General features: G+C 43.1%; 1 protein-coding gene across 1 annotated transcript in view; it reads right to left on the bottom strand.

Moving 5' to 3' along the window:
* Positions 1-24,143, bottom strand: part of SLC5A5 (solute carrier family 5 member 5) — a 34,788-nt gene extending 10,645 nt beyond the window's left edge. Inside the window, exons 1-11 of the mRNA XM_067473620.1 lie at positions 23,986-24,143; positions 19,766-20,189; positions 15,558-15,623; positions 12,611-12,662; positions 12,440-12,507; positions 10,618-10,772; positions 10,226-10,366; positions 6,034-6,163; positions 4,794-4,882; positions 4,496-4,608; positions 237-307 (exon numbers count right to left, since the gene is read on the bottom strand). Coding sequence (XP_067329721.1) covers positions 237-307; positions 4,496-4,608; positions 4,794-4,882; positions 6,034-6,163; positions 10,226-10,366; positions 10,618-10,772; positions 12,440-12,507; positions 12,611-12,662; positions 15,558-15,623; positions 19,766-20,167 — 1,287 coding nt within the window. The 5' untranslated portion in view covers positions 20,168-20,189; positions 23,986-24,143. The remainder of the gene's footprint in view (positions 1-236; positions 308-4,495; positions 4,609-4,793; positions 4,883-6,033; positions 6,164-10,225; positions 10,367-10,617; positions 10,773-12,439; positions 12,508-12,610; positions 12,663-15,557; positions 15,624-19,765; positions 20,190-23,985) is intronic.
* Positions 24,144-24,532: the final 389 nt, after the last annotated feature.

The raw sequence follows: 24,532 nt of genomic DNA on the forward strand, positions 1-24,532 counted from the left end.
TCACTCGGGATTGATTACTGCTGTGCACTGTCTGTGGCACGGCCCTTGGAGACTGCCATAGGCAGCCCTTGAAAAGCATCCCTTGCAGTAGGAGACAGATCATCATGATAACTACACTGCATTGCCACATATTTAAGATTTCAATATATAAGGAATGATACAACAGTTGTGTCAACAGTTTTACTACTACTACTACTACCGATGATGATGATGATGACAATGATGATGCTACTGACCTGGAGCACCCCTCCGCCCAGCAAGGAGGACAGGGCTGCCACCGTGATGCAGGACGTGCCATAAATCAGTGCTGGAAGAGAGACATAAAAGAGGAGATATGGTTTATCCTTTTAATATACCTTTCAGTGTTTTAAAAATTGGGCTTTTTGGGGTCAAAAAGGCCCAAGTTACAACCTAGGATGAGCTGCAGAGGTTTGCTTTTGCCTTGGACCGATAGGGAAACAACAAACAAATGAAACACCTGCTAGACAGGTACATGGATTAATTCCTTTTCTCACATCCTCTTCGAACCACACATAGGACTGATTGTTTCACAGCAGGCTGTTAGATCCAACCTAAACAGTGCAGAGTCTTTATCTGTAGTTAGCAGAGATTTACTGCACACCCTCTGGCCTTGTTCAATAAGGCACTCAAGCTCTGGCTTTCAGGCAAACCCCTCTTGGAGGCTTAAATATTCACTCGCTGGATTATATATGCAGCTGTTTACACATTGGGTCTGCTATTGGTATATGCTATCTATCTATATATATATAAATGCTCTGTGCATAATGAGTACCTTAAAAACAAAAGAACCAATGAATGAAATCACACCAAATTTGACAACAAAACGCCTCACATCACAAGGAGTGACCATCACTCAAAAATTATGATTTTGTCATTTGGGAGTTGTAGTTGTTGGGATTTATAGTTCAACTATAATCAAAGAGCATTCTGAACTCCATCAACAATGGAACTGAACCAAACTTGCCACACAGAACTCCCATGACCAACAGAAAATACTGGAAGAGTTTGGTGGGCATTGACCTTGAGTTTGGGAGTTGTAGTTCACTTACATCAAGAAATCACTGTGGACTCAAACAATGATGGATCTGGACCAAACTTGGCACAAGCACTCAATACGCCCAAATATGAACACAGATGGAGTTTGGGGGGCGGGAGGGGGGGGGAGACCTTGACATTTGGGAGTTGTAGTCACTGGGATTCACAGTTCACCTACAATCAAAGAGCATTCTGAACTCCACGAATGACAGAACTGGGGCAAACTCTCACACAGAACCCTCATGACCAACAGAAAATACTTAAGGCCATCCAATCCAACTCCCTTCATCAGGGCAAGAAAACGTAATCAAAGCCCTCCTGACAAAGTCATCCAGCCATAGATATAGATAGATATATATGATTCACACACAGATATAGTATCATACGTTTGAAAGGGACCCCTTATGTGTTGCATGTTCCAGAGTAGGCAAACCAGACACTTTCCACATCAACACTGACAAAGAAACAGCAAGAAATACTATTTACCCACAAGCATAAAGAAATTACATATATTAGAGACCAAGACTTTCTCATTACTTTATTTTCCAGATCAACAGACTGGGCCACAACAATGCGTGGCAGGGGACAGCTAGTATATATATAAACGAGAAGCGACGACCATGCCAACAGCAACAAATGACAACAAAACTTTATTGAAATCCCACCCCATCTCCCCGTGGGGACCCAAAGTGGTTCCCAGGCATAAAAAGGCAAATATTCAATGCCTTGTACAATTTAAGGAGTACAGTTTAAATAAAATACAATTTAAATTGTGTAAAACAAATATTTATAAAAAGCAATAAAAACCATCCTATAAAGCAAGACACGCACAAGGCAATACATCATCATGGCAAAGAGAACATGCACATGCCTGCCACTTCCTTTTATACCCATAGGGACTGCAGGAAATGATATGATTCTTGTTGTGCCTGTGACACGGTCATGGCTCAGCTGTCCCTCTAGGTCGACATCTCCGTTTGCTTAACCCTTCAGTGGAAGGTGCTGTGACCACAGGTCCATTAGAACTGTATTTTTTCACACACTGATGTTACAGACAATGCATTTCTATCTACCTGACAGTTTCTGGGAAAGTGGGGCTGCAATGGAGCATGTTAGGTAGATAATGCACAGTTAGATAGGAATGCTTTGGCTGTAAAACCATTGTGCAAAACTGGTTGGAAAAATACAGTTCTAAGGGACATGTGGACACACACCTACTGAAGGGTTAAGTGGGTGATGTGGAACTGGAGGGAAAGGCAAAGAAGCTGAGTCGTGACCATGTAAGTGGCATGACAAGTAATACATCATTCACTGTCTTGACCATGTGACAGGCATGATGAGGGTTGCATCATTAACTATTGTCTCTGTTTGAAGATTAAAAGCAATGTGTATCCAAATGGACAGCAAGCATGTGCTCTCTCTCTCTCTCTCTCCGCATGATTATCTCACTTCTTGTCATATATCCGTAGTTGATATCTGTATCTCTCATGAGTATATCTCTGTGCAGGGGCGGCTCATCCATTACGCAAAGTAAAGCAGTCGCAGAACGCTTTTTTTTGCCAGGGGCGCAGAGGCGCCTCTGTAAATGCCCCTCGACTGCCACTTGAGGAGTGCCCCCTCAGCTCACAACAGCCCTAGCAGTCCGGGGAGAGCCTCGGCTTTCTTGCCTCGCTGCCGGGCGATCCTCTTCCCAAAGGGGCCGGGCCCTTGAGCCTCACCTAGCCCCTCTCATTCCTGCTCCACCCGGCCACCAGGTGCGCGAGCAGAGCCGGCACTCAATCGTTCTCCGTGTTCGATCCCTTCCCCATGACTGGCTCCCTTTCCCGATCCCCCGGCGCTCCACCCGCGTCCTCTCCTCTCCCCAATCCGCGGGTGGGCCAAGGGGCGGAGCTGCCGCACCTGGCCCGCTTCGGGTCCGGAGGCATGCCTGAAGACCCCAGCGTGCGCACCAAAAGTCGCCTCTTCTCCTGACTTTCTCTTCAGCCATTGGGACCAAGAGAGAGAGAAAGAGAGAGTGCCCCTCCGGCTGGAGGTATCTCCCACCTCCGCTCCCTTCTTTGTTTTTGCGCCTACCTTCAGGAAAGGTGGGCATCTCCACCTCTGTCTCTCTCTCTCTTGGTCCCAATGGCTGAGGAGAAAGTCAGGAGAAGAGGTGACTTTTGGTGCACACGCCGGAGTCTTCAGGCACGCCTCCGGACCCAAAGCGGGCCAGGCAAGGGAGCAAGTGTGGCAAGTGTAGTTACTGGGATGTATAGTTCACCTACAATCAAAGAGCATTCTGAACTCCACCAATGATGGAATTGAACCAAATACCGTTGCTTACCGTTGAAAATTAGATAGGGCCGCCTCTATCTCTGTGCATACCGATAGGAGATCGGGGGATTTTGATATGTGTGTATATAGCTGTACATAAAGCTATACATCAAGATTGAAAGCCTCTATTGTGAGTGTGGATGGAAACCAGAGTTAAAGAGTTCTCTTAAAGAGTTCTCTCACTTTGGCCCTCCCTCCAGGTGATTTGGACTTCAACTACCACAATTCTTAATAGCTGGTAATAATAATATTATGTTGTTCATTCGTTCAGTCGTCTCCGACTCTTCGTGACCTCATGGACCAGCCCACTCCAGAGCTCCCTGTCAGCCGTCACCACCCCCAGCTCCTTCAAGGTCAGTCCAGTCACTTCAAGGATGCCATCCATCCATCTTGCCCTTGGTCAGCCCCTCTTCCTTTTACCTTCCACTTTCCCCAATAATATTATAATAATATTTAAGTATTAAAATATTTAAAACATGTACTGCAAGGAGGAGGGGGAAAATAATATAAATAATAATAATAATAATAATAATAATAATAATATATAATATAAATAATATAATAATATAAAACAAAAATAATATAATAAAATATTTAAAAATAATACAATTACATAATAATATAGATTGATAATTCAATAATGATAAATATTTTAAAATAAAAAATAAAATTATGTTAATTAAATAATATAATACAACAACAATATTTAAAAATAATTAATGTTGTAATAAAATAATAATAATATATAATAATAAAATATAATAATAATAAAATACTGTCTGTTAGGAATTGTGAGAGTCAAAGTCCAAAACACCTGGAGGGAGGGAGGACATAGTTGCCTCAGGCCTGACTTAAACAGGGAGCGGCAACAAGGTCAGAAGCTGTGCAGTAAAAATGCTGCTAACTACTGATAAAGACACTGCAATGTTTGGATTGATTTTCTTAGCTTGCCCTGGTGACCATCTGTCTGGTGCGCAGCAGTGTATTTAGAGAGGGCATGGTGGAAGAAGGAGAAAACTTCAAATTGTGCACCACTTCCACTGTTTTCTGACAGAGCAACCAAAATGGTCCATGGGAGGCACAAAGAAGTAATGGATGTGGCTGGAGATGCCAAGGAGATACTCACAGAGGCCTTTAGAGACGAGGGTGAGTTTGCGCGGCGAGAGGTTGGGCAGGTTGGGCTTGATGAGGTCCTCCACGGTGACGGCAGCCATGGCGTTGATGCTGGTGGAGGCCGTGCTGTTAGGGTCACAGAGCCCGCCAAAGGGTTAGTGGGCCCCAGGAAGACCCCACGGAGCCCAGCTGAAGACAATGACCTCCATCCAGGCCACCCAAGGACCTTTAGATCCACTTCCAAGCCTGGCTCCCACCAGGCGTGTCTCCCTCGCAGGGATGGAAAGGAGTAGGGGAAGCTTTGCACTGACCTGAGGGTCCCGCTGTAGGCGCAGGCCAGGAAGAGGCCCGGCACGCCCGGGTATTGCTCAAAGATGTCCAGCACCAAGTATGGCATGTACTGCAAGGAGGAGCAGGAAGTTAATGGGATCCAGTTTCTAGCCCCTTGGCTAGAGGATGGGTAGATGAGAGGATGGAGAAGTGGAGAGATGGATGGATGGATGGATGGATGGATGGAGAGATAGATAGAAGATAGGATAGATAGATAGATAGATAGATAGATAGATAGATAGATAGATGAGAGGGAGGGATAGAAGAGAAGATAGAAGAGAGGGATGGGTGGATGGATAGATAAATAGATAGGATGGATGGACGGACGGACGGACAAGCAGATAGGATGGATGGACGGATGGACAGACAGATACATGAGAGGATAGATAGATAGATAGATAGATAGATAGATAGATAGATAGATAGATAGATAGATAGATAGATAGACAGATGAGAGGATAGGTATATGAGAGGAATGGATGGATGGATGGATGGTAGGATGGACGGACGGACGGACAGACAACCAGATTGGATGGATGGATGGACAGACAGACAGATACATGAGAGGATAGATAGATAGATAGATAGATAGATAGATAGATAGATAGATAGATAGATAGACAGATGAGAGGATAGGTAGATGAGAGGGATGGATGGATGGATGGATGGATGGATAGATAGGATGGACGGACGGACGGACAACCAGATTAGATGGATGGATGGACAGACAGACAGATACATGAGAGGATAGATAGATAGATAGATAGATAGATAGATAGATAGATAGATAGAGATAGATAGACAGATGAGAGGATAGGTATATGAGAGGAATGGATGGATGGATGGATAGATAGGATGGACGGACGGACAGACGGACAACCAGATTGGATGGATGGATGGACAGACAGATACATGAGAGGATAGATAGATAGATAGATAGATAGATAGATAGATAGATAGATGATAGATAGATAGATAGATAGATAGATAGACAGACAGATGAGAGGATAGGTAGATGAGAGGAATGGATGGATGGATGGATAGATAGATAGATGGATGGATGGATGGATGGATGGATGGATAGATAGATAGATAGATAGATAGGAGAGATGGATGGATAGGTAAATATATAGGAAAAGAACCATCCGATCCCTCCCAACAGATGTCCCCCCAGCCCCTGCTTAATAATAATAATAATAATAATAATAATAATAATAGTACCTGGTCAGGTGCGGAGATGAGGCCGGCCAGCAGTGGATCGCAGTCCTTGTAGAGGGCGAACATGACGATGCCGCAGCCGACGGCGCAGCCCACAATGACAAAGAGGCTGAGCTGGTTGAGCAGGAGGGCACTGGGAGAGAAAGGGGGGGGGGGGGGGAATTGAGAAAGATGGCCCTCTGTCGAGAGGGGTTGGGTGGTGTCCTCCCTCTGCGTGAGTCCCTTGATCCCGTCATTTAGGATGTGATTATTTATTTATTTATTTGCTCCAGGTCTACCCTGGTTTTCTCACCACCACCCCCTCCCAAGAGGGACTCAAGGAGGCTCACAACTCCAGCCAGATTCAATGCCATTTAAAACAAGCCTCATCAATTAAACAATTAAAACAGTTAATCCAATAAACACGTAGAATAATAACCGATCAAGAACATATAAAGTGCATGAGACCATTCACCCATCATCCATGCTACAAGTCCTTCTTCAGCCTATGTCAAAATCCGTCATAGCATTCTTCAAACACTTGTGTGCAAAGCCTAGTCTTTAGTCTTTTCCTGAAGACCAGAAGGAAGGGAGGGAGGGGGCCTGTCTGATGTGTCGCTGGGGAGGGAGACCCACAACTGAGGGGCTACCACAAAGGAGGAAGGAAGGAAGACCCTGCCCCTCCTCCTGGCCAGTCGCGTCTGCAAACTAAAGCTCTTCTTGGCTCATGCGGTTGGACAGGTAAGTTGGACCATTATATGTATATTATTTTATATTATTATATCATACTGCTATAATTCTAATATTATAAATATTATACATTCACGTATTATAATAAATCATTTTATATGTATATTAATACATTATTCTTATAATATACATTAATTCATTATAATAAATGATTATATTATGTATATTATTTTATATTTAATTTTACTTATTATTTAATGTATTATTATACATTAATGTATTAATATTATAAAGTATTTTATTTTGTATATTATTTTATCTTAAATTATATTACAGTAGAGTCTCGCTTATCCAACCATCGCTCATCCGACATTCTGTATTATCCAACGCAGTCTGCCTCCCGCCAAGATCCACAGATGTTTCAATACACTGTGATGTTTTGGTGCTAAATTTGTAAATATATTAAAGGTTGGATAAGCAAGTCTCTACTGTAATATAATTTAAGATAAAATAATATACAAAATAAAATACTTTATAATATTAATACATTAATGTATAATAATACATTAAATAATAAGTAAAATTAAATATAAAATAATATACACAATATAATAATTTATTATAATGAATTAATGTATATTACAAGAATAATATATTAATATACATATAAAATGATACTACATAACGTTACTGTGTACTGAACTGCTTTTTCTGTCCATTTGTTGTAAAACATGATGTTTTGGTGCTTCTATTTGCAAAATCATAACATAATTTGACGTTAAATAGGCTTTTCCTTAATTCCTCTTTATTATCCAACATTTCCGCTTATCCAATAGTCTGCCGGCCCGTTTATGTTGGATGAGCAAGACTCTATTGTATTATTACTCATATATATATATATATATATATATATATATATATATATAAATGTTCTGTGCATAATGAGTACCTTAAAAACAAAAGAACCAACAAACAAAATCACAGCAAATTTGGCAACAAAACGTCTCACAGCACAAGGAGTGACCATCACTCAAAAAATTATGATTTTTGTCATTTGGGAGTTGCAGTTGCTGGGATTTATAGTTCACCTATAATCAAAGAGCATTCTGGACTCCACCAACAATGAAATTGAACCAAACTTGGCACACAGAACTCCCCTGACCAACAGAAAATACTGGAAGGGCTTGGTGGGCAGTGTCCTTTGGTTTTGGAGTTGTAGTTCACCTATATCCAGAGATCACTGTGGACTCAAACAATGATGGATATTGGCACGAATACTCCATATACCCAAATGTGAACACTGGTGGAGTTTAGGGAAAATAGAATCTTGACATTCGGGAATTGTAGTTGCTGGGATTTATAGTTCACCTACAATCACAGAGCATTCTGAACCCCACCAATGATAGAATTGGGCCAAACCTCCCACACAGAACCCCCATGTGTGCCACAGCAATGCGTGGCAGGGTACGGCTAGTATATATATATATATATATATATATATATATATATATAGTATTGTTATTATACATTAATATATACATTAATTGATTATTATAATTTATTATGCATTCGTGATTATTATAATAAAATATTATATAATTTATATTTTTATATTATATTATACTATTATACATCAATGTATCATTATTATAAATCATTATATTATGTATATTATTTTATATTATTATGTGATACTATTATTCTATTATTATTCTATTATTATTATTATACATTAATATTATATTATGTATATTATTTTATGTGATTATATTATAGAAGGATGCATGTGAAGGGTGAGGAGGACAGGGCTTAAGTCTATAAGAGAGAGGGAGGAGGCCACCCAGATTGCAAGAAAGGAAGGAAGGAGAGAAGGAGAGATAGAGAGCCAAGGAAGGAGACATAGAAGCAACTGCTGGCTCAAAGCAATGCCCTGGGCCTCCAGGATGGGCCAAAGGCTCACTTTAAAGCACCTTGCATCTGCATGGGAAGGCAAGGCCTCTGTAAATTTCCTTCCTTCCCTTCTTCTCTCCTTCCTTCTTTCCTCCTTCTCTCTCTTCCTCTCAGTTCCTTTTATTCCTTCCTTCCCTCCCTCCCTCCCTTTCTTTCCTCCTTCCTTCCTCTTCCTCTTAATTTCTTCCCTCTTTCATTCCTTCTTTCCTCCCTTCCTCCCTTTTTTCTTTTCTCTCTCTCCCAGCCTTCCTTCCTTCCTTCCTTCCTTCCTTCCTTCCTTCCTTCCTTCCTTCCTTCCTTCCTTCTCTCTCTTCCTCTATCAATTTCTTTACTCCCTTCTCTCCCTCTCCCCCTCTTCTTTATTTCCTTCTTTCCCCCCCCTCTCTCTTTCTCTCAATTTCTTTCTTTCAGTTCTTCCTTCTGTCCTTTCAATTTTCAGTTCTTTCTTTCCTCCCTCCGTCCTTCCTCCCTCCCTCTCTCTCCTGCTCAATTTCTTTCTTTCTTTCATTCCTTTCTTCCTTCCCTCTCCCTCTCTTTCTCTTTCTCTCATTTTCTTCCCTTTCTCACTCCCCCCCCTCTTCCTCTCTCAATTTTTTTCCTTCCTTCCCTCCTTCCCTCCCTCCCTCTTTCATTCATTCTTTCCCTCTTTCCCTCCTTCCTTTCCCCCTCTCCTTCTCTCTCTCAATTCCTTCTTCCTCTCTGTCTTGCAGGTCACTTAGTGCTGGACTTGGTCTTGGTTCACTCCCTTCCTTCCTTTCCTTCCTTCCTTCCTTTCCTTCCTTCCTTCCTTCCTTCCTTCCTTCCTTCCTTCCTTCCTTCCTTCCTTCCTTTCCTTCCCTCCTTCCCTCCCTCTTCTCTCTCTCTCCTTCCCTCCTCTCCATCCTTCCTCTCTCATTCTTCCATCCATAGAATCATAGAATCAAAGAGTTGGAAGAGACCTCATGGGCCATCCAGTCCAACCCCCTGCCAAGAAGCAGGAATATTGCATTCAAATCACCCCTGACAGATGGCCATGCAGCTTCTGTTTAAAAGCTTCCAAAGAAGGAGCCTCCACCACACTGCGGGGCAGAGAGTTCCACTGCTGAACAGCTCTCGCAGTCAGGAAGTTCTTCCTCATGTTCAGATGGAATCTCCTTTCTTCCTTTCTCATTTTCTTTCCTTCCTTCTTTCCTTCCCTCTCTCCTCCCTCTTCTCCCTCTCCTTCTCTCCTTTTCTCCTTCCCCCCACCTTTCCTCCCTTCTTTCTTCCCCCCTCTCTCTTTGTCTCTCATTTTTTTTCCTTCTTTCCTTCCCTCCTTCCTTCTTTCCCGTCTTCTTCCTTCCTCTCCTCACAGCTGGGCCTGCTCCTGTGTCCTGCAAGCCATATAGCTAGACTTGAGCCTGGTTCACTCCCTTCTTTCCTTCCTTCCTTCCTTCCTTCCTTCCTTCCTTCCTTCCTTCCTTCCTTCCTTCCTGTCTCCCGCTTTCTTGTTTTGTTTCCTTCCTTCCCTCCCTCTTTTTCCTCTCCTCCCTCCCTCCCTTCTCCTCTCCCCCCCCCCCCCTCCTCCATCCCCTTCCTTCCTCCTTCCTCTACTCACAGCTGTGCCTGCCTCTCTGTCTTGCAGGCCACATAGCGCTGGACTTGGGCCTGGTTCACGCCATACATGGAGAGCCAGACCAGGGTCCCCCCAAGGAGGAACGTCCAGAAGGTGTAGCGGCTGCGCGGGTCCAGGTCGAAACTGGAAACGAGAGCGGACAGGGGTCAGTCCAGGACACACGCAGAAATCCAAGGGGAGGCACCCAGTTTAGATAGAAGGAGGTTGGACTGTATTCCCTTTGAGGGCCCCTTCCAACTCTAGCAGAATAACAACAACAACAACAACAACAACAATAATAATAATAACATATTAATTCTATTCTAGCAAAAGGGGGTGGACTTGATGTCCTTTGGGGTGCCCTCCCTCCGCACTGCCCTGCCCTGCCTGCGTACTCGGCGGGGTTGACTCGGGAGCCATTGTAGGCGATGTCCAGGACACGCTTGGGACCGCCGACCAGGATGGTCCCGCGGATGAGGATGGCCACAAAGCCTGATAGCATCACCAGCACCTGGAAGACGTCAGTCCAGATCACCGCCTTCATCCCGCCCTGACGGAGAGGAATAAATAGCCATAATAATAATAATAATAATAATAATAATAATAATAATAATAATTTCATAATGCCACTTTGAGTCTCCTTTGTGCAGAGAAAATAATAATAATAATAATAATAATAATAATAATAATAATAATAATTTCATAATGCCACTTTGGGTCTCCTTTGTGCAGAGAAAATAATAATAATAATAATAATAATAATAATAATAATAATAATTTCATAATGCCACTTTGGGTCTCCTTTGTGCAGAGAAAATAATAATAATAATAATAATAATAATAATAATAATAATTATTATTATTATTATTATTATAACAACAACAACAAGCTGGAAAAAGTTACAGAAAATGAACACATCAAACTCCTCTGGGACTTCCGAATTCAGACAGACAGAATTTTGGAGCACAATACTCCTGACCTCACTATCATGTTAAAAAAAAAAGTATGGATCGTCAATGTTGCAATCCCAGGTGACAGCAGGATTGAAGAGAAACAACTGGAAAAGCTGACACGATATGAGGATTTAAAGACCGAACTGCAAAGACCCTGGCACAAGTCAGTCAAGGTGGTCCCAGTTGTGATCGGCACACTGGGTGCAGTGCCTAAAGACCTTGGCCTGCACTTAAACACAATCGGCGCTGACAAAATTACCATTGGCCAGCTGCAGAAGGCCACCTTACTGGGATCTGCACGCATTATTTGCCGATACATCACAACTTTTTCCAGCTTGTTGTTGTTGTTGTTTTTATTATTATTATTATTATTATTATTATTATTATTGGGAAGTGTCTGACATGTGATCCAATACAGCAGCCAGCAGAGTGACCTTGTTTGCTGTGGACTAATAATAATAATAATAATAATAATAATAATAATAATTATTATTATTATTATTATTATTTCAGCCTATGAAAAAGCCATCAGAACAAATGCAATTAAGGCCAGGATTGAAAAATCAGATGACCTAAATTGCAGACTGGTCAAGAAAGCTGATGAAACCATTGATTATATCCTCAGCTGCTGCAAGAAAATCGCACAGACTACAAACAGAAGAAAAACTCTGTTGCCCAAATGATTCATTGGGACTTATGTCACAAGTACCACCTGTCAGTAGTAAAGAACTTGTAAAGGGATGATAAACCTGCAAAGGTAGTGGAAAATGGACACGGAAAAATACTGTGGGACTTTTCGAATCCAGACTGACAAAGTTTTGGAACACAATATACCAGACATCACGATTGTGAAAAAGAAAAAAGTTTGGATTGTTGATGTCACCATACCAGGTGACAGTTGCATTGAGGAAAAACTTGGCCATTATCAGGACCAAAATCAAACTGCAAAGACTCTGGCATAAACCAGTACAGGCGGTCCCAGTGGTAATCGGCACACTGGGTGCTGTGCCAAAAGATATCAACATTTGGAAACACCAAACATTGACTAAATCATGACATGATCTGTCAACTGCAAAAGACCACCTTACTTGGATCTGCACGCATCATTCGAAAATACATCACACAGTCCTAGATGCTTGGGAAGTGTTTGACTTGTGATTTTGTGATACGAAATTCAGCATATAGATCTCGTTTGCTGTGTCATACTATGTTTTTATGTCAGAATAACAACAACAACAACAATAATGAGTAAAATGGACTCACTATGGTGGTATAAAAGGTGCAGATAATGCCAGTGGAGAGCAGGGAGGCCCAGATATCCAGACCCGTCACTAGGAAGGAAGCATGGAAATGCATTTAATTTAATGTAATTTGTTTAATGAAATGCATTAAATGGGGAAAGATCCCTAACAAGGAGAACTTGATTGAAGGTACCTTGGTTGAGGATCAGGGCCGGAGCATAGATGACAATCCCCGTGTACAGCATCTGTTTGGGCCAAAGAGAAAGAAAGAGCTCCACCTTTGACCCTTTTACGTCTTCAAAGAGGCCTTGATAACAACAAGATGATGATACAAGTACAAGAAAACTGCACTACAAACCAGCTGGCACAACAAAGCATTGCATGGGCAGTTCCATGACAAAATTAAAGGAAAGGTTGGGAGAAGACCTGATTATTTATTTATTTATTTATTTATTTATTTATTTATTATTTGAACTTATATGCCGCCACTCCCCTGGGGCTCGGAGCGGCTTACACGAATGGCTAAAATCTAACACAATTTAAAAACAATTTAAAACAATTTAAAAACAGCAATATCAAACATTAAAAGCCTGTCGAAACAGGTATGTCTTACATGCCCTGCGGAAAGCTGATAAGTCCCGCAAGGCACGGACTTCAGGTGGCAGAGTGTTCCAGACTGATGGTGCCACTGCTGTAAAGGCTCTGCGTCTGGTTGCTCTTAGATGCAAGGTCTTGACACTGGGAATTTCCAAGAGATCTTAGTCCTCAGAACGGAGGGGTCTCTGGGGTTGGTAGGGGGTGAGGCGGTCCCTCAGGTACATTGGCCCCAGACCATGCAAGGCCTTAAAGGTGAGTACCATCACTTTGAAAGTGATCCGGTGCTCAATTGGTAAGCAATGCAGCTGTAGTAAGATTGGTGTTATGTGGCATCTCATCAGAATTCCCGCAAGAAGCCGAGCAGTTTTGTCCCAACTTGAGCTTCTGGATCACCAACAGAGGAAGGCCAATGTAGAGGGCGTTACAGTAGTCCAGTCTTGAGATGACCGTAGCCTGGATCACCGTAGCTAGGTCGTCCCTGGACAGGTAGGGGGCCAGCCGTCTAGCCTGCCGCAGATGAAAAAAGGCGGTTCTGCTAACGACGGAGACCTGGGCCTCCATCGTCAGCAGAGGGTCCAAAAGGACTCCCAGACTCTTGACCAATGATGACGGGCGTAGCGCCTCGCCATCCAGGGTAGGCAGCTGGATATCCCCACTGCCCGGTCGACCCAGCCATAGGATCTCCGTCTTTGCTGGATTCACCCTCAACCTGCTGGCACGCAGCCATCCAGTAACGGCCTCGAGGCACTGATGGAAACAATCGGGTACAGAGTCCGGTTGGCCTTCCATCTTCAGCACCAGCTGAGTGTCATCGGCGTACTGATAACACTCAAGCCCAAAACCTCGAACCAGCTGAGCAAGTGGTCGCATATAGATGTTAAACAACAGAGGGGAGAGAATGGCCCCCGAGGAACCCCACAAGATAGAGGGGACCTCTCAGAGACCAGGCCTCCCCTCTCCACTCGCTGTCCATGGTTGTGAAGAAAGGAGGACAGCCAGTTTAAAGCTGTCCCCCTGACTCCAACAGCAGCAAGGAGGTGGGACAAAAGATTGTCGTCGACTGTGTCAAATGCTGCTGTGAGATCCAATAACACAAGCAGCACTGACCCGCTCTGGTCAAGCTGGCATCGAAGGTGATCCGTGATGGAGACCAGCACAGTCTCTGTCCTGTGCCCTGCATGGAAGCCGGACTGGAAGGGATCTAGTCCAGCTGTGTCGTCTAGGAATTGTTGCAACTGCTCCGCTGCTGCCCTCTCAATCACCTTGCCCAGGAACGAGAGATTCAAAACTGGGCGGTAACTGGAGGGAACCGAACAATCTAAGTCTGGTTTCTTCAGCAGGGGAGAGACCACCGCCTCTTTTAAACCCTCTGGAAAAACTCCTTGCTCAAGGGAGCTGTTTATGATCTTCAGCAGAGGGTCACGTAATCCCTCCAAGCAGGATTTCACCAACCAAGAGGGACACGGATCGAGGGAGCAAGTGGTCGGTCTAGCTGCAGCTATGAGCCTATCAACAGCCCCTGCGTCCAGCGGGATGAACCGGTTGAGGACGGGCCCAGCAAGTGGCCACGAAGTCTCAAGTTCTCTCACTGTATCAATTGTGGCGGGGAGGTCCCGGCGAAGTAGCGTGATCTTGTCTGCAAAATAGCTCTGAAAATCCTCGGCTGAAGGGGCCTGATCACCACTTTTTGGGACGGTAGGAACCGTCGTTAGAGATCGAATTATTTTGAACAATTTTGCCAGGCTCATGAATGGAACCCTGAAGAAGGAGACAGAAGGCCTGATTCTTGCAGCCCAGGAGCAAGCCATCAGAACAAGTGGCATTAAGGACAGTATTGAAAAATCAGCTGATGACCCAAAATGCAGACTGTGCAAGGAAGCTGAGGAAACCATGGACCATATCCTAAGCTGTTGCAAGAAAGTCGCACAGATGGACTACAAACAAAGACACAACTCATGGAAAATGAACATGCAAAAATACTGTGGGACTTTCGAATCCAGACTGACAAAGTTTTGGAACGCAATACACTCAACCTCACAATTGTGGAAAAGAAAAAAGTCTGGATTATTGATGTCGCCATACTAGGTGACAGCCGCATTGAGGAAAAACAACAGGAAAAACTCAGCCGCTATCAAGACCTCAAAATCGAACTGCAGAGGCTCTGGCATAAACCAGTACAGGTAGTCTCAGTGGTCATTTGCGCACTGGGTGCCATGCCAAAATATCTCAGATGGCATTTGGAAACAATAAACATCGACAAAATCACAATCTGTCAACTGCAAAAGGCCACCTTACTTGGATCTGCGTTCATCATTCGAAAATACATCACACAGTCCTAGACGCTTGGGAAGTGTTCGACTTGTGATTTTTTGATACGAAATCCAGCATATAGATCTCGTTTGCTGTGACATACTGTGCTTTTGTGTAATAATAATAATAATAATAATAATAATAATAATAATAATAATAATTCCGTTCAAACTGGAGTGCTTTGGGGCCCCTTGAGGCCATCAAGCAGCATCCAAATGGGCTGCTGGACTCACTGTGGCCAGGATGTACTGGATGGTCCCACAGAGACGGACCTTTTTGGAGAACCTCATCTCCAGGTACTGTGGAGAAAGAGAAAGAAAGAAGACATGAGGAGTGGACTCCGGCTTGTGTTGTTCTTCCCTAGGAATGGAATGAATGGAAAAATGGCCACAGGGGACCCAGCTGGTGCCTGTTGGCCAGCCCTTGGCCTTTGACCCCTTGAGGGTTTTGTTTGTTTGTGTCCTGCTCACAATCACAGCAAAAGGCCAGAGCAGGAAAACAGACGCCTTGGCCTCTCGTTCTTCCCCAAAGGGGGTCCGGCACATTTCAGGCCGGAAAGAGAGAGATTGGGGAGGACGGGGGGAGAGAGACAGATAAAACAGAACGGTCAGACAGACAGACAGATAGATGGATAGATAGGTAGAGTGGTGGATAGATAGAAAGATGGAGAAAGAGAGAGATGGATAGAGAGAGAAAGAAAGAAAGAAAGAAATGATATGATATGATGGATGGATGGATGGATGGAGAAATGGACAGTCAGGCAGACAGACAGACTTCAGCCCTCCCTCCAGGTATTTTGGACTTCCACAATTCGCAGAGGCGGCCCTAGGTAATTTTCAACGGTAAGCAAACAGTATTTTGGCACCCCCCCAACCAATCATTGATATATATTATCTGTTTGTCGTGGGAGTTCTGTGTGCCATATTTGGTTCAGTTCCATCATTGGTGGAGTTCAGAATGCTCATTGATTGTAGGTGAACTATACATCCCAGTAACTACACTTGCCGCACTTGCTCCCTTGCCTGGCCCGCTTTGGGTCTGGAGGTGTGCCTGAAGACCCCGGCATGTGCACCAAAAGTCACCTCTTCTCCTGACTTTCTCCTCAGCCATTGGGACCAAGAGAGAGAGAGAGAGAGGTGGAGATGCCCACCTTTCCTGAAGGTAGGTGCAAAAACAAAGGAGGGAGCGGAGGTGGGAGATACCTCCAGCCGGAGGGACTCTCTCTCTCTCTCTCTTGGTCCCAATGGCTGAAGAGAAAGTCAGGAGAAGAGGCGACTTTTGGTGCGCACGCTGGGGTCTTCAGACACGCCTCCGGACCCAAAGCGGGGCAGACGCGGCGGCTCCGCCCCTTGGCCCACCTGTGGATTGGGGAGAGGAGAGGAGGCGGGTGGAGCGCGGGGGATCAGGAAAGGGAGCCGGTCATGGAGAAGAGGCCCCTTTGGGAAGAGGATCGCCCAGCAGCGAGGCAAGAAAGCCGAGGCTCCCCCCAGACTGCTAGGGCTGTTGTGAGCTGAGGGGACGCTCCTCAAGTGGCGGTCGAGGGGCATTTACAGAGGCGCCTCGGCACCCCTGGCAAAAAAAGTGTTCTGCGACCGCTTACTTCGCGTAATGGACGAGCCGCCCCTGACAATTCGTAACAGCTGGTAATAATAATAATAATAATAATAATAATAATAATAATAATAATTGGTGGATGATTTACAAAGAGAGCTCAACAGGAGGAGTGTGATCCTTCTGGTTCTCTTGGACCCCTCAGCAGTTTTCGAAACCATCCACCATGGTATCCTTCTGGGATCCCTCATGGGAATGGGGGTAGGAGGCACTGTTCTTTCCTGGAGGGTCATTCCCAGAAGGTGTTGCTGAGGGACCCCTTATTGACCCCTCAGCTTTTGTTCTGTGGTGTCTTGCAGGGTCCATTATTGTCCCCCATGTTGTTTAACATCTACATGTAGCTGCTAGGGGAGATAATCTGGAGTACACAGATGATGTCCAACTCTACCACTCCTTTCCACCATGAATATGTCTCCCAAACCCTGCCAATGTCCTCCCCAAACACCATACTGCCCAGCACCCAAGAAATGCTTTCATTCAGGGACAATTTCATCCTAAATATTCTGTTTTTCCTCCAGAATGGACATCTCAGGGTTCCTTTCTCTCCATAGGTGTGGAATTTGCATGACCCTGCCCATTGCCTTTCCCTTAATCCTTTCCTACCCTTTCCTATGGCACACAGCAAACAGGAATTGATCAGCAACTGAACAAGAGCTTTGGGGAGAATTCACCATGATTTATAGGAGTTGTCGTTCACCTACATCCAGAGAGCCCTGTGAACCTAACCAATGATGGATCTAGACCACACTTACTGTGGATGATGGGATTTGCAGTACCTTCATCTATATCCAGAGACTACTACAAGCTCCATGAATGACAAACCTGGACCAAACTTGCCACACAGACTCCCTATGATGCACTTTATGTCCTGGTGAGGGTTGGGGGAGGATGGACCACAGACGATGGGATTTGCAGTACCTTCATCCACTGAGAACTGTGGCCCCCACAAATGACAGGCCTGGACCAAACTTGGGACACAAAACTCCCATGACCAACAGAACATACTGATGGGATTTGGGGAACTGACCCACCCGCGTGGGAGTTCTAGTTCACCCTGCATCCAGACCACTTTGAACCACACCAATGATGAGTCTGGACCACACCTCAAACACAGAACCCTAGTGACCAACAGAACATACTGGAGGTGTTTGTGGAGGTCCGACCTACCCACATGGGAGTTGTAGTTCAGCCTGCACCCAGAGCGCTCTGAACCCCACCAATGATGGATCTGGACCAAACATGGCACACAGATCCAATGCCCAACTGTGAATCCAGGCGGAGTTTAGGGGTGATTGCCCTGGGAATCTGGGAGTTGTAGTTCACCTCCATCCAGAGAGAACTGAACCCAGCCAGCGTCGGATCTGGACCAAACTTGACACATAGATGAAACATGGCCGACTGTGCATACAGGCCTAGTTTGGTGAGGATTGACCCACGATTCTGGGAATTTTAATTCACCCACATCCTTATGCATTTTCTAATGGGAACATTCATTAAAAAACCATCAAAAACTGGCTTTTTTCCTAATAAATAACTCATGCATTGCCTGGTATCCAAGCTAGTAATACGCACAATAAAATATGATAATAGTAGTAATAGTAAAATAATAAAAATATTTTTAAAATAATATTATATTATACTAATAATAAAATAATAAAATAAAATAAAAAATATTATTACTATTATAATATAATAATATATAACAATAATAATAAAATAACAACAACAACAACAATAATAATATAATACTGGCTCTTAGGAATGGTGGGAGTTGGGGTCCAAAACCCTTGGAGGGAGGGCTGGAGTTGGCCCTCTCCTCCCTGCTGGGCTCTGAGCCAGTGCCTTCTCTGGAAGCCCTTGAGGGTCACTCCAAGCGAGCATGAGGCAGATGCTTCACTGACCTAAGGAGAGGAGCCAAGGCCACGCTCCATTGGTCAGAGAGTCCTCTTCAGACCCTCCAAGCCGGAGGGCAGAGAAGATCCACCTGCCTTGAAGAGCCTGGCTGGCCATCTGTTGGGAGGTATTGGGGTGTCCTTCCTTCCTGCCTGGCCAGCCCTGCAATACCGAGGAGACCCCAAAGGCATTGGAGAAGGGATATAGAGGAGGGGTATGCAGATAGATAGGTGGAAGGATGAGTGAGAGACTTGGCTAGATAGATAGATAGATAGATAGATAGATAGATAGACAGACAGACAGACAGATAGATAGATAGATAGATAGATAGACAGACAGACAGACACATACATACATACATACATACATACATACATACATATATACATAGATGAGAGGATGGATGGATGGATGGATGGATGGATGGATGGATAGATAGATAGATAGATAGATAGATAGATAGATAGATAGATAGATAGATAGATGAATAGATGAGAGACTGGATGGATGGATGGATGAGACGATGGGTGGATGGATGGATAGAGGGATGGATGGATGAATAGAGAGAGTGAAAGATAGATAGAGAAGATAGATAGATGGATGAATGGTTGGATAAAAGGGAGGATACATAGATAGAGATAGATAAATTGATAAGTAGATAAATAGATGAAAGACTAGATAGATGAATGGATGAATGGACTGACCTGGTATCTACCCGATAGATAGATAGATAGATAGATAGATAGATAGATAGATAGATAGATAGATAGCCAAATGGATGGATGGATGGATGGATGGATGGATGGATGGATAGATAGATAGATAGATAGATAGATAGATAGATAGATAGATAGATAGATAGATGGGGGGGGGGGGGGGAGAGAGAGAGACATGAATGGATGGCTAGAAGGAATGCGTGGATGTTGTGCCTACTCACCTCGTATGTGCTGGTGAGTCCCAGTCGGTAGAAGGCGGGGAGGAAGAGTGTGGCGGTGAGGAGGGTGTTGATGGCCTGGGCCAGGCACATCCAGAGGAACTTGAGGCCATAGCGGTGGGCCTCGGCGGGGACACCCAGCACCTGGATGGCGGACATGAAGCTGGCAGAGAGGGAGAGGCCCACGGGGAGGGCGGGCATGCGGCGGCCCCCCGTGAAGAACTCCTCGGTGGTGGCCTGATCTTGGCCCTTGGCCCCCTTGCGGCCCCCCTTGCGCAGGGCCTGGAAGAGGCCAATAGCTGTGGAGACCGCCAGCATCAGGCCAAAGACCCCATAGTCCCCCGCCCCAAAGGACAGGGGCTCCCCTGGGAAGGGCAGCAGCACATTCTCAGCCCCACTGGACATCGCCCCGGTCAAGAGGTCAAGCCTGCAGGAAATGGTAAGAACAATAATTTATTATTATACTTAATAATATAATGTAAATAATAATATAATATAGTATAGTATAATATAATATGGCATATAATCCAATGTAATCTATGTATATAATAAAAGTCAAAGTTTGTATGCGGTGGACGGAAGTGTGGCGGTGCGATAGGGTATGTGCCAGCTTTCTGATTGGCTGCCACTGTGGTGCTATTTGGATATGGTCTCTGATTGGCCAGCCTGAAAGTTCCAAGATTCCAATTGGCTGCCACTGTGGTACGATTTGCATATGGTCTCTGATTGGCCAGCTACAACAGGAGCCCTGGTGGAGAAAAGGGTTCATGACAGAAACAGAAACATGAGAGAAAGAAATTTACATATGGTCTCTGATTGGCCAGCCACAATTCCAAGATTCCGAGATGACAAAGAGAGGAAAGGAAAAGGCCAGGAGCTGCGTCAGAAAATTACCAATACAGACCAAACTTGGCACACAGAGCCCGCAAGACCCACTCTACATCCTACTGCAGTTTGGAGGAGGATGAACCATGGATGATGGGACTTGCAGTACCATCACTCACATTCTGAGACCGCTGTTAACCTCATCCAATGACTGATCAGGACCAAACTTGGCACATAGACCTCTCATGACCCACTTTACATCCTGGTGTGGTTTGGCCGGGGATGGACCATGGATTATGGGACTTGCAGTACCTTTGCTCACTTTCTGAGACCACTGCAACTCTCATCCAATGATTGATCAAGAACAAAACTCTACATCCCACTCTACATCCTGGTGCAGTTTGGAGGAGGACAGACCATGGATGATGGGACTTCAAGTACCTCCACTCCCTTCCCAAGATTGCTGCAAACCTCATCAAATGACCAATCAAGACCAAACTTGGCACACAGAGCCCCCATGATCCACTCTACATCTTGCTGCAGTTTGAAGGAGGGTGGACTTTGGATGATGGGACTTGCAGTACCTTCACTCACTTACTGAAACCACTGCCACCCTCATCTGATGACTGATAAAGACCAAACTTGGCACACAGAGCCCTCATGGCCCACTCTATATCCTGCTGCTGTTTGGAGGAGTGTGGACCATGGATGATGGGACCTTCACTCACTTCTTGAAAACAATACAGCCATTATCCAATGACCAATAAAGACCAAAATTGGCATACAGAACCACCATTACCCACTTTCTCTAATAACCCGGGCAGCGTCGGGTCCCCAAGATAGTATAGTATAAAACAATATAATTAATATAATGTAGTATAATATAATACATATGTTGTTGTTCATTCGTTCAGTCGTCTCCGAGTCTTCGTGACCTCATGGACCAGCCCACGCCAGAGCTCCCTGTCGGCCGTCACCACCCCCAGCTCCTTCAAGGTCAATAATACATATAATATTATAATATAAATTTAGTAGAAAACAATGGCAGCCCTTGAAGTGAGCACGTCTCAATGCTATGCGACTTGTAGTTTGCACTCTTGCAGAAAAGGCTATGTCAAACTACACCTCCCGGGATGCTATAGCAGTTCCAGTTCTAAACTGCATTAGTTCCCCAGTGTGGAAGCCTCTGGCTGAACGATAAATCCCATCCTTTCCATTCGAAGTTAAAAATGGAAGCAAATCAGTGCTGGAAAAGCAAACAAACATTTCCTTCCCGCAGGGAAATTTTTCTCGTTGCTTTAAAACAATATAGTTTTATTGGAGGGCAAACAAGCCAAAGAGATTGACCTTATAAAACAAAATATGAATCCTGCAAGTCTGGGAAACTCATGGGATGTTTAGCCCTTCTTATCTGTAATGCGCTGAAGAAAAGGAAGCCATGTCCTAGATGGAGATCATCCTGCCCTGCATTGCGATAAAGGCTCTTATAAGATAAATTGAGATAATAATATTGCCTCAAATTGAGCTGAGATAAAGTAATTGATACCAAATCAAGCGATAACTTGGATCAATAATAAAATAAGATAAAACCAGGAAAGAAGGCATGTCGGGTGAAGTAAAGCCAGGTGAACACAAGGCCCCAAATCAAGAGCAAATAAGATAAAAGCAACACCCTGAATCAATAGAAGATTAATGCCTGGAATTAATACAAGAAGGATCAGATCATTGCTTGGGTCCAAAGCCATGGAGAAAGGATGGGAAGAAGTGAAGAAGAGTAGGAAATATGGAGAGAGAGAGAAAGCGGCAAATAGATAGAATATAATCATAGTATTGTTTTAATTTAATATAATTAATACAATTTCATAATATAATGTGATTAATATAATTATATAAATTCTATTAATATTATATATTAAATTGTATTAATTATATAATATAATATAATTATAGCATATATTTGTACTATTTGTACTATATTATATAAATATATGAAATAATATAATATTATTTTATTATATAATTTAATAAAAATAATTTAATCTATAATTTAATTTATATAATATAGTATAAATATGTATAAAGTTAAAAGTAAAGGTTTTCCCCTGATATTAAGTACAGTCATGTCTGACTCTGGAGATTGGTGCTCATCTTCATTTCTAAGCCGAAGAGCTGGAGTTGTCTGTAGACACCTCCAAGGTCATGTGGCCAGCATGAGTGTATGGAGTGCCGTTACCTTCCCGCTGGAGCGGTACCATTGATCTACTTACATGTTTTTGAACTGCTCGGTTGGCAGAAGCTGGGGCTGACAGCAGAAGCTCATGCCGCTCCCCAGATTCCAACCTGTGACCTTTTGGTCAACAAACTCAACAGCTCAGCAGTTTAACCCACTCTGCCACTGGGGGCTCCATAAATATGTATAAATTATATAATATTAATATATTATATTAATTATTAATATATTATATTAATTATAATATTAATATAATTTAGCCCCCGGTGGCGCAGTGGGTTAAACCCCTGTGCCGGCAGGACTGAAGACCGACAGGTCGCAGGTTCGAATCCGAGGAGAGGCGGATGAGCTCCCTCTATCAGCTCCAGCTCCTCATGCGGGGACATGAGAGAAGCCTCCCACAAGGATGATAAAAACATAAATCATCCGGGCGTCCCCTGGGCAACATCCTTGCAGACGGCCAATTCTCTCACACCAGAAGCAACTTGCAGTTTCTCAAGTTGCTCCTGACACAACCAAAGAAAAAGAAACCCACTGTGCCACTGGGGGCTCCATAAATATGTATAATTATATAATATACATTAATATAATTATATAATATATATTAATATAATTTATAATTTATTAATATCAGTTATAATTTATAATAATAATAATAATAATTACTGTTTATAATGCATGTTAATATAATTTATATTAATATTATTTTACTATTACACTTTCTCAGCACAAAGGTGACTATTATACTATCATAGTATAATAAATATAATATAATATAAATATAATATACAAATATAATACAATAATATAATTAATTTAGTACAATACATATATTTAATACAATACAATAATATGTGAATATAATATTTGAAATATACCACATATAATAATTTACATACTTTAATATACTAAATAGAATATTCTAAATAATGTACATTCTTTAATATACTATGCTAAATATATAATATACAAAATATAATAATGTATATACTTTAATATAATATAACTAAATAGAATAGAATACATATAATATACTTAATATAGTATACTAAATGGAATAATTTGTATACTTAAATATACTAAATATAATATAATATTAATAGAATAAACTAAATAGCATAAATATGCTAAATATAAGAATGTAGTATATAATATAATAGTGCTGTACCTATGCCAAGGTGGTCTCCAGACTTTTCTGCTTCAATCCCAAATTGAGTTCTGGGCTGTCCCGCCTGGCAGGGCTGCTTTTAAGAAGGCTGGCCCAAAGAAAGAGGAGGAGTGAGAAAGAAAGAGAGAAAGAAAGAGATTGAGATCCATCAGGAAACAGGTGAGCCTCTAGGGTTTTTTTTCTTCTTTCTCTCTCTGCCAAAAGGAAAGCACATGAACGTAAGCTTTGTTGCACAAACTCCAAGGTTCCCCACCTTGGAGAAACACCTTCTGTTTCCCATCCCTGCACACCTTGGCAGGTAGATGGAAGTCTTCAGGGTGGGGAGCCCCAAAGGGCATCTAGCCTGACCCTCTACTTCATATAAGTAATATAAATACAATATACAATATGCTAAATAGAATATAATAATGTATATACTTTTATATGATATATATAAAATGCTCTGTGCATATTGAGTACCTTAAAAACAAAAGAACCAACGAACGAAATCACACCAAATTTGGCAACAAAACGTCTCACAACACAAGGAGTGACCTTCACTCAAAAA

Source organism: Anolis sagrei, chromosome X (assembly GCF_037176765.1).
Source record: "Anolis sagrei isolate rAnoSag1 chromosome X, rAnoSag1.mat, whole genome shotgun sequence".
NCBI classification, from domain to species: Eukaryota; Metazoa; Chordata; class Lepidosauria; order Squamata; family Dactyloidae; genus Anolis; species Anolis sagrei.